At 39.5% G+C, this 12,254-nt stretch overlaps 1 protein-coding gene across 1 annotated transcript in view; it reads right to left on the bottom strand.

The window, feature by feature from the left end:
- LOC142803186 (neprilysin-1-like) overlaps positions 1-12,254 on the bottom strand; it is a 163,739-nt gene that overhangs the window by 93,072 nt on the left and 58,413 nt on the right. The window contains exon 5 of the mRNA XM_075888280.1: positions 1,557-1,742. Coding sequence (XP_075744395.1) covers positions 1,557-1,742 — 186 coding nt within the window. The remainder of the gene's footprint in view (positions 1-1,556; positions 1,743-12,254) is intronic.

Below are 12,254 nucleotides of genomic sequence, written 5' to 3'. Positions count from 1 at the left end.
GGAGACCTTGTATGGCAGTACAAGTCCAACACATCAACGCGACTTTTATTTTAGTGTGACCCAATATTTGCCTTTCAAGCCGTTATTAGTTTCTTGAAATTTTCACAACGTTTGGAAATGTAATTTTTTGTAACAACTCTCTGGCATTTACTGCTGCCTAAAATTATAAATTTTATAATATCCTATACACGGCTCATAGCATGGATTAGATAATACAACAATTTCGCTAATTCACATAAACAGGTAGAGTATATGAATCTTGAATGCTATCTTCACATTGTCATCGTTATTTATTGGAAACTTTAAGCACTGAAACTTTAAGATTATTTAATGATAATTGCACTATTTTCTCGCCATAATTTGTAAAATACTTGCCACCTATCTCAACACTTTTTACGCAGAGCATGTTTTGGCGCAATTCTGATAAGCTCACCCAAAATAACAAGGTGTATTCTCAGTCTACGGTTTTGTCATTTTCTAGTAGAGGACCTTCCAATAATTTGCAGTAATTTTTCATCATACTCTCGACATTTAAAAAGTTATAGCAGAGGCAATAAATGTTACTTTTTGCCTTTTTACAGAAGTTGCTGCTTTATTAAGGTTTAGCAAAGCAAAGTGACTGCCCAGTGCCCTAACGTTTCTAGAGAAGAAGGCATCTCTGCCGCATAAAAAAATGAAACAAGCTGACTCTCATAATACTAAGGCCAGAATTACTAAATATCAAAGTCAAATTTCTAAGAACAACAGCGAGAATGACGCGTAAAACTCATATAAGTGGTAGGCTAGGGGATATTCTATGCAGCGTCATTATTAAAAAACTAGAATAAGTTGAGTTTGTAAACTCCACTGCCTGAAATTTATATAGAGCTTTATTTTCACAATTCCATCATAATTTAGAAAAAAAATCTGCCAAGCTGTGATTCAGAGCCTGGGCTCGTGTGCAGCACGTGCGTATATACCTATTGCATACCGTATATACCTTTTGTTATCAACATAGCGTATTATCTTTAGGTTGCACAAATATGAGCTACGGTGTTCTGAGGAATTCTTTTTCTGCGAAGTTCTTTCACTTCGAGTCTTTGTTCTGACAAGGTTGCCACAGATTTAAATTGCCGTGTGCACAGGTAATTGCCTTTCAATTGCAGATGCAGTGAGGAAGCCCTTTTTCATACTTTTAAGTACATGCATAAGTGCGTGAAATTAGCACAGTCTTTGTGAAATCACAGTGCGTGAATAGGCCTTTTCATAAAAATCATCTTTTTATGAGCTAATTCGGTGCTATCAACAACTTGTATTGAAGAATGACCGATTCGCGCATAAGCCACTTCATGAGAGTATTGTTCAAGCGAAAGTAATAATTACCGAATTATTTCATCACTACCGTTGCAATGTGAAATAAAAGGAGAACGCACGGTACTAATCTTCACTTGTGAAATACAACAGGGAAGAACTATTATTATACCTCACCGCCACAATACATTCTCGCGTTTATGTAACAAGCGCACTTATTAACGCCGCTTTCTCTTCTTACGAAAAACGACAATTCGTTTGCGCACCTCTATTGGTCTTTTTTCGTAGTCAGGGTCGAATCCCATGTCCAGGGTATAAATGGAAATAATGGCTTCCACGCCCAAGTCAAGGGAACCACGGACCATTATGTCAACCGGATTGACACTCTCAAGCCTTCTCGTGTACAGGAAGTTCAGGTTCATCTCAGTCATCCACCTCTTTAGCTCTGTCATCTGCGATAGAAACAGTTCACAGTGGCTGGGAATATAAAAGAAGAATTAGCAACCCTAGACACATGGCACAACATGACAATACGTTACAAATCATACAACCAGATGAGCTGTAAAAAGAATATATATATATATATATATATATATATAATATATATATATATATATATATATATATATATATATATATATATATATATATATATATATATATATATATATATATATATATATATATATATATACTTACGTTTTTGGGTCAAACGTACTTGTGAAGAAAAGAGACGCAACTTAGCGGTTGTCTTCATTTTATTACCAATGGTTTCGACCAGTGAACCAGACTTCGTCAAGGTTTGTGACTCACAAACTCTGACGAAGACTAGTCCACCGTTAAAACTAAGACAACCGCTAAGTTGCGGCTCTTCTCTCTCTCTCTCTCTCTCTCTCTCTATATATATATATATATATATATATATATATATATATATATATATATATATATATATTATCAGAATAACTTTGGTTGCCATATGTTTATAAGTATAAAATTAGATGCACTATCAGATAACGACTTCTTTGTACAGCAGACGGTTCGAAAAGAGCCCCGTCTTTTTTAAGGCAGAACAGTATTTACACAATTTTGTGTCCTCTTATAGCATCTCGAGGCAGGAGATAAGGGGGCAAAAGAAACTGTTAACTACAAAAACAACAACAAATAGAAGTAAAGGAGGAAGAAACAGTAGAAAGAAGCAAGAGCGCCCCGCCGCTTTGCATTGATATATCTATATATATATATACATATTTATATCAATGCAACGCGGCGGGACGCTCTTGCTTCTTTCTAACGTTTCTTCCTCCTTTACTTCTATTTGTTGTTGTTTAATTTAAACATATATATATATATATATATATATATATATATATATATATAACTACGATGAATAGGAGACGTGCCCTTGCTCATACTCCATGTTTATTTCATTGTCACTTCCTCCTTCTCAGCCTCTACCAACCATGCCTGCCTTCATACGTTACAGGATTCCCCCTCTCCCCGAAAGAAGTCGCGTCAGATGAACAGGAACAAAAACTTGACATAACCGGCATATAAGTGAACCCTGTCGAAAGGGGAAATCGTTTCATCTCCCAGCAAAGTTTCGTAAACACACTACAGCTTCACAGGAGAGTACAGAAGTCCGTACGCGCTGGTGTTCTGGTGGGCGAGGCTGACTGTTGCACACTGGCCAACAGAAGTACGGCTTGAAAGCAGGAAATGATGATGTCGCAGCAATTCTTGCGAGGAAAACAAGGGTGGAACGCCTAGGTACACTCATGGCTCGTGTTTCGCACACGTCGTGTTCTTTGTTGTGATTGGTACGCACGGGGCACTGCCAGTTGGCGCCATTGTTGGCTAACGGGGTGATGCCTGCTTTTTTTTTGAAAAACTTTCAGATACCACGTACAGTAGGAATCGATGATATGCGAAGCCGACCAAAAAAGGTTAATATGTCACTTTAAAATCATCACACGAATGCCCTACATGACGTCCATGTCATGATTATCATGCATGGATGTGTCGTTCACATTCGTCACGTCACGTGATATCAAATTTAGTATATGCGAAGCTAGCGAAACGGCCACGAGCAGGCTATGAGTGTGGTGTAATGTCACGTTCTTACATGACACGCGTGTCAGGATTGTCATGTTTGCACCAGTCATATACATTCCTCATTCATTGACATCACGTAACACCAAGTTTTGTATATGTGGAGCTAGCAAAACGACCGCGAGTGCTTCGTGAAGGGCTCATTATACTCAATTGTTGCGTTGACGCGCGTGCACGCTGGACACAGCGACGCTACTTTAGCCAAAAAACGAGTACTCTAGTCGGATGCCGGGCACGACCGGTGCTACTAGCGCCCGTCGGCACAGCCCGACGGCAACCGGCTCAAAATGCGACATGCTGCGTTTCGCGCTGATGTGTTACCGAGACAACACTGCGTCTCCTTATTAAGTAGCGGAAAGACGCCGGACGTGCTGAAACACGCATGCGTCAAAGCATTAGGCAGCAGTGACAGCATCGACTGCACATCCGCTAAACAATTCCTGTTTCATATTACAGATCTACAGACGACCAGGGTACGAAAACCACATCAGCATCGCTGTGTGAACTGGTCCACGATAAAGGTGACGAGCTACAAGAGCAGGATCACTGCGCAAGTCTGATCGCTCCTGCTCAGGCGTCACTGGATTCAGCACCTCGTGACCAACGAAGCAGCCTGTAAAGACAGCAATGCTCCCGGGATACGACATTAGGCAGCAGTGACAGCATCGACTGCACATCCGCTAAATGATTCCTGCTTCATATTACAGACCTACAGATGACCAGGGTACGAGAACCGCATCAGCATTGCTGTGTGAACTGGTCCAGGATAAAGGTTATGAGCTACAAGAGCAGGATCACTGCACAAAAATGTTCGCTCCCACTCAGGCTTCGCTGAATTCGGCACCTCGTGACCAACGAAGCAGCCTAAAAAGACAGCAATGCTCCCGGGATAAGACATTAGTCAGCGGTGACAGCATCAACTTCACATCCGCTAAACGGTTCCTGCTTCATATTACAGGTTGGCCTACTATTCTCTTACACTCATAATCTTCTTAGAAGTTTTCGCTGTAACTGCTGCCACAGTGTACCCTAGTGTGTTCTGTGGCATATGATCATTTCTGTTGTGAATTTCGCAAGTGTGTCTAGATAACCACTGAAATAGCTTCTGGCAAACCTGACACTCTGTTGGATGTTTCTAAAGCCTTGGCTGAAAAGGCACCAGCTAGCATTAAAGAGATATCAATGGTACTTATTGAGATGACCTCTGAATTTGTTGAAGCTACCAAAAACCTGAAAACGGAGATGAACAAGATGGATGCGACGAATAACTTAATGAAAGCTGACCTCTCTTCCATCAGGCAATATGTCGGGTAGATGAACGAAAGCTTTGAAGATTACCAAACTGAAATAAAGAGCCTTAGACTTGAGCTCAAAGAAGTGAAAAACCTGGGCTTTGAATGCAAGAAAGAAGATCTAAGAATAAACAAAAAGCTGCAGGAAACGAAAAAGCAGCTTATTGAACTGAATCAGTACAGTAGGCGTAACAACCTTGAATTAAGGGGTATACCTAAGACGAAAATGAGGATGTCCTCAAAACAGTTGAAAAAGTCGCATCTTGTTTGAGCGTCCAACTATCTGACGGTGACATTTACGTGGCTCACCGTGTCCCGTCAAAGGGCAATACGCCCCCAAACGTAGTAGTGAAGTTCACATCCAGATCAGTTCGTGACAAAATACTGAAGGAAGCTAAAAAAAACGACTGAACACTGTCATGCTAGGTTTTCGGAATAGCGACCCAGTCTACATTAATGAACACCTATGCCCTGAAAGAAAAATTCTCCTTGGAAACGCAATCCAACAGAAGCGGGAAAAAGGATGGATATTTGCATGGGTCTCTGACGGAAAAATGCTTCTACGGAAATTTGAGAATTCAAGAAGAGTTCATCTAATAGGTGAAGAGGATTTATAGCTAATAGTATCAGTATTTTTTTCCATAGCCTATACCACATTCCTTCAAAATAGCTTACACAATAAAAGATGTTGATAATCATTGTAGAGCAAAGACTACAAAAGTTTTATATTGCAACATCCGGAGTATTATTTAAAATAGGGGTTTGCTTTCTGCATTCCTGCCGCAGCATGAGCATTCGTTCAATGTCACTGCAACAACTGAGACGTGGTTGCGCAAAGATGAAACTTTCTGTTTTCCAAGTTACAGAACAGAATCAAATGCGCGGCTTTCACGTTAACATGGGGCGGGGTTGCTTTGTTCGTTAAAGATAACATAGCCTGTCGCACAATCGAAACGGCCACATATAGTTGCAATGACATTGAATCCCTTTTTATTCGCCTTGAGTATGACGTCATTATTGGTGTAATTTATCACCCTCCGAGCAGTAGTATCACAGTAGTATTTTTTTAAAAATAGTAAGCATTATTCTGCGTTTTGTCGGGGCACCAATATACCACAGTGAATATAGTAGGTGACACGAACATAAACAAATACAACGTGACAGTGATTATGGCTTTTTGTTGCAGTCTTACAACTACCATAACTTAATTACGACACCCAAGCGTATAACTGAGGTATCGACGTCTTTTATCGACCACGCACAGACAAATCTGGACATGGGGGTCACCGGAGGCGTTTACTTAAAGCCAATCTCTGATCACATACCTATATTTGCTGTTTTCGGTTCCATTACGGGTACCATGAAAACAAAAAGTAACATCGTAACCAAAATAGATTACAAGATTTTACGCCAAGGAATTTGTGGCATTTAATACAATGAAATACACAATGAGGACATACACATCGAAACTGATAACCTAATGAAATACCTACAAAACGCTATGGAAAGCAGTAATCGCAAGGTAAAGAAAAGCCGCCATGATAAACCTATGTGCCCTTGGATGACTAAACAGATACTTCAAACACTCAAGGCCGAAGAATTCTGGCACGACAAATGGCGCCATAACGAAGACAATCCCTACTACTTACAGCAATTTAAAGCTCAGTGGAATAAGTCTGTCGCTATGATTCGATCGCGCCAAAGGCAGTATTATACTCAACTAATTAGACAAACCGCTGGCAACACCACAAAACTGTAAAAAATTATAAACGAAATTTTAGGTAAACATTGGGCAAACTGTGCGTCCCGAAACCATTGATGAAGACGTTGTAGAAAGTTTCAACGCATATTTCGCAGGTATAGATCCATCACTGGCCAAAAAATGTAATGACTCGGACAACATTTCTGTATCGCAGAGCCCTCTGCCCAACTCCTTCGTTATGTATAACATTCAGCCTGAAGACATATTATCAGCAATTATTAAAATGTCTACCTTTAAAGCTTCTGGACTAGACGTCATTCCTATTCGTATGATGAAAAAAAATTTAGATGTATTAGGAGCAGTATTATGCCACTTGTTCAATCACTCCGTCAGCTGCTCCAGATATCCATCTCGGCTGAAGATTGCTAATGTTGTCCCTATCTACAAAGACGGAGACCACAATGACCCTTCTAATTACCGGCCAATATCCTTGCTCAGTACCATTAATATTATATTTGAAAAAAGTCTGATCAGCTGGTTCGACAAATTCATTCCAAAATATCAGGTTATGCGCTCACAGCAACACGGTTTCCGCCCAAATCACACTACTTCATCAGCAGTGTTGACGATAACTTAAAAAAAACAATGTATCTTCGCAAAATAATGTACTTGTGTGTGTCATATTTTTGGACCTGAAAAAACTTTCGATACGGTTGATCGCAACATACTTTTACATAAACTAAAGCATAATTGTTATCGCGGTAGCCCATTAGATCTTCTCACTAGCTACCTTCATGAGCGAGTGCAGGTGGCTAAAGTGAACGATAGTACGTCATTACCAAAGTATATGCGCACTGGAGTACCTCAAGGATCCGTCTTAGGGCTACTCTTATTTTATTATATATTAATCACGTCCCACAAATTTTAGACACGAGTGAAGTTATTATGTGCGCCAATGACACTTGTATTGTTATAACAGTGGACAACACTCAAGATCTGCAAACTAAAGCAAACAAAGAGTTTAAAAAAGCAACTGAATGGTTCGTGAAGAACAAACTTACTATAAACGTTAAAAAAACTAAATATGTAGTGTTTCGACCACACAACAATCTCGTGCCTCCTAAATCACTATATTTGCGAATAAACGAATTTCATCTAGACTAAGCCAGCTCATTTAAATACCTTGGCGTGATATTTGATAAAGATCTGCACTGGCAAAAGCAAATAAAAGCAGTTTGTACAAAGCGCTCCTCGGAATGCTACGCACTTTCACAAGCACGTCATCATCTTGACACCAATACTCTGCGTACTTTATATTTCTCATTCATTCACAGCCACATTTCATACTGTAATGAATCATGTGGTATGACATATAAAACGTTTCTTGAACCTGTTGGCAAACTTTAAAAACTAGCACTGAGAATAATACCTAATCTTGCTACAATGAGCCTAGTCTGCCTTTGTTTATGAAAATGAATATTTTGCCTTATGATAAGGTACACGAAATAAAAATTGCCACGTGTGTTTTCAATGTCGTCAACAATAACCTGCCTTTTCATGTTTCTTTAATTTGCACATCCTCTCGTGTAACCAGAAATCAAATATATCAAAATTTCAATCTTTCTCCAACTAAGAAAACTTACGGACAACGTTTGCTGCAGTTTTCAGGACCAAAAATTTGGAATAAACTACCAGCAGAAATAAAACAATCGTATAATTTTTCATGAGTGCTCAAGAAATACTTACTTACACTGAACAATGTTTATCAACGAAAACAATTATGATTTAATTTATATGCGTGTGACTATGCATGTGTGTATGCCAGAAACTTGTGAAATCGGTAAAAAAATACCATTGTCACCCAGTGATTTGGTTTTTGTTTTTGGTAACAGCCATGCATATTTTAACCTTCATAATAATGCAACAATCTGCTTTGTTTACTAATGTTTTGGTAAGTTAGAGCTGTAAAAAACAATCGTGCACTTACCGACACTTTCGCTCTCCCTTTGTTTCTCTCGTGCAAATTAAGGATGCACGATAACTATCTGTATGCGTGTGATATATCTTTTTCGTACATGGAACCCTTAGTTATTTATTTTTTGGACCCCCAACTAGCCCTTGGCCATGGGTCCAACCAGTCGTGATATTTCTGTATGTTTTTTTACAGTTTTGCAAATAAAGAATTGAATTGAATTGAACGCAGCGCGACGCGCGCCTGTTAATATATGGCAGGACCGGCGCCTAGTGTGGCAACGCCGGCGAACACCCACACCACGTCAAGTCGAAATGTATTGGCGCCTTGACATGTGGCGTATAGTCATGTTCTCACATGACACACATCTCTTGATTATCATGTTTGCACCAATCACATACCTTCGTCATCCATTGAAGTCACGTAATACGAAAATAGCCTTCTGTGTAGCTAGCGAAACGGCCGCGAGCACAACCTGAGTGTGGCATGTAGCCATGTTGTTACATGACACGCAGGTTATGATTTTCATGTTTAGGTCTCTCACTTGTGTTCGCCATGCAATCATGTCATACCATACCATTTTTGGCAACACGCCATGTGAACAAAACCGCCGCATAAACTGCAGGACCATGAAATGTAAATCATGACATTCACGAGAAACATGTCATGATTTTCATGTTATGACAAATTAGACACGTTTTTCATACAGTCATGTTATGCTGCACCAAGTTTAGTATGGACACCATATTCGAAATGGCTAGTAGAGCTAAAATTCGTAAGCGGCCATATAGATAGATAGATAGATAGATAGATAGATAGATAGATAGATAGATAGATAGATAGATAGAAAGATAGATAGAAAGATAGATAGATAGATAGATAGATAGATATAGATAGATAGATAGATAGATAGATAGATAGATAGATAGATAGATAGATAGATAGATAGATAGATAGATAGATAGATAGATAGACAGATAGATAGAAATTCGCTAAAAAATGCTTCGCATTTAAAACAAGGTTTGGTTTAGCGCCGTTTCTGTTTTGTCTCCGGCTGTTTCAATCGCTTTGATCGTAGGCTCCGTCTTGATCTGCGCTGGAGAAAACTTGTGCGATGCTTCTTTTCGGGAAAATGACTTGAATAAGATGTGCTCTTTCTCTCGAGGGAGACATCTTGAGTTTCTCGAAGCTTTACTTGAGTCTCTTGCAAATGGCGTTCCTTGAGCTGCGAACGGTCTTTCGATGAATGTGGTTGTCCATGTCGGATAGCATGTCGCTTATTAACCTCATAGATTTTTCTTGTGCTTGTCTTGCCGGTGTTGCGAAAAATGCTGAGGTGGCAGCCCTTCTTGAAAAACGCAATGTTTTTGTTGGCAACTTGACGCCGTGCTCACTTGGTAGCTGTTGCAAAGCTTTTCATGCAGTGAGAATACCAGAACAGACTTGACTGGGGGAATATCATTGGAAGCTGCGGCACCGTTCATTACGGAGGCTTCTAGCACCCGACATCCTGTGAGAGTTGGTGCTTTTGGGCCTTCTGTGTTTTGACTTTCAGATGGCTTTGCACTGGACAGTGATACCGCGACAGGCGTGGTTTTGTCAGATTTTAGTTCTGAATGCCCGTCTTTCCGTGTAACTAACAAGATGAGCTGTTCTGATGAAGGAATCTGGATAGAAACCGCAGGGCATGGCTGCCTATCTTCCGAGTTCCGCAGCTCTGTCCCGACCGTACTGGGTGTGTGAAGCGTGAGGTGAGCTTTGTGAGCGACGAAAGAGCCAAGCGATGGAAAACCAGGACGTGGGTCAAATTTGCGAGATGGAAAGTATGCTGATCCAATGTGTTAAGACTGATTTTCTTTCTTTCATTCTTTATTTATTTGTTTATTTCTGTGCCTGTACAAAAATGGAGGGAAGGCAAAAGTCTAAAAGCCTGACTAAGGGCCTTTGCCCCAAATGCAGTGACGCAGACCAGCTGCCTTGAGAATTTTGCAGGATACAGATGAAAAATACTAAAATATACGATAATACTAAAGGTACGTGTGTGAATACTGTAATACATACAACAGTAATAAAGTGTTATTTCTAGTGAGCAAGTCTATACATAACAATCGAAATGTTTTACATACCAATTAGACATGAGTTGCGATTTCTTATTGCTATTGCAAAAGATATACAAAAGTAACAATATACACAGGGAAGCCTAGGAAAAAGAACACTAACATAAAAAGCATCAGATACTACTTAGACATAGAGGAAACATAGAACGATCGTCAAGAAAGTGTTACCATCCTGATCGTATGCTTGAAACTGTACAATTTATAACTAGGAGGCTGTCGATTCTTATTTTAAAACGAAGGTATCTGAAGCGATGAGTGTTGTCGTCCGTAAATAATTCAAGTCTTCGGAGTCCTTCTGGCGTAAGTAGGAAAATTGTACAGAGAACCATGAGAATCCAGCTAATGATAGAGTATATTGCGGTTTATGTACTGAAATAACTTAAAATAGAAAACCTCGCTTGCGTTAGCATGCGATATTTCGAAAATAGCGGTTCTGTCCACAAGTCACGTATAGGGCCACAAAAATCTTCAAAGATTATTAGAACCCTCTTTTGTCGTATAACCAATTTAGAATAGTTCGTTAGTGTTGTAGTTCCCCACACAAGCACGCAGTAAGAAAGTTGTGAGTAGAAGACAGTATAATAAAGGATGTTTTTAGCAACAGTGGTATAAAAGAATTTAACCTGTATAAGCAACTTGTTTTAATAAGTGGCCCTGGTAAGTAATACTCATATTAAAAATTCTTGGATTATTCACGGGGGCAAACAGCATATACTTGGTCTTATTTGCGTTTAAGCACAACTTATTAAGTTTCCACTATGACGAGAGTCGATTAAAAAAACATTCACGTTCCCTTCAAGGTCAACAAGTGAAGAACCCTCAAAAAATGTTTGTGTCGTCCGTGTACATTACTAGTTTGGGGCGATCTAAAATGTGGCAAAGTTCATCAATATAAATTAATAATAGGAGGGAACCAAGAATAGATCCCTGTGGATTTCCTTTCTCGACCACGACGTAATCTGATTGCACTGTAATTATGCTCACAAATGGCTATCGATTTGCTAAATAGCTTTTCAATAGGTCGTGTGCAATTCCTCGTATACCACATGAGCTTAATTTATGCAAGAGGATGTCATGACATACGGTATCAAACGCTTTCCTAAGATGTATGAATAGCCCAACTGTGTAAAATTTTTTCTCAAAATTTCCTATTATGTGATCTATTATTTGTAGTAATGCAAGCTGTGCTGACTTGTTTTTTGGAAGCCAAATTGTGCATTATTTATAACACTGTATATATAAAAAAGTCCTGGAGCCCCTTGTTTAATGTGCTTTCGTAAACTTTCAATAGAACAGGTAGCACTGATATGGGCCGATAGTTTTTCATGTGTTTCGGATTGCCGCCCTTAATGATATGACATACGCGAGCAATTTTCAGCTTGTCTGGGAAAATGCCCGTGGTGATAGAAAGATTGATAATATACGCTAAGGGAGCACATACCAAATCGGCCACGTATTTTATCGGCACAGGTTTTATTTCGTCGTACCCCGCTGTACATTTGTTTTTTTATTTTCCGAATACTTTTTTTAACTTCGGTGCATGTGACAGGGGTTAACAGAATTGTATTGGGAACACTATAAATATTTGCCGAAAGATGTAGAACCTCACCATCGGTGTCGTTTTGGGTGTCACAGCATGTTACGAAGTACTTGTCGAATGCTGTTGCTGCATTAACATTACTAAGGACACGCGCTTCTGTCTCTATAGAAGTTACATTGCTCTGAGGTTTGTGGCCCAGCAGATCTCTGACCTCCTCCCAGATTTTCCT

This window comes from Rhipicephalus microplus, chromosome 3 (assembly GCF_043290135.1).
Source record: "Rhipicephalus microplus isolate Deutch F79 chromosome 3, USDA_Rmic, whole genome shotgun sequence".
Taxonomy (NCBI): domain Eukaryota; kingdom Metazoa; phylum Arthropoda; class Arachnida; order Ixodida; family Ixodidae; genus Rhipicephalus; species Rhipicephalus microplus.
The sequence above is the reverse complement of the archived record's forward strand: the minus strand, read 5'-3'. Positions and strand labels throughout refer to the sequence as shown.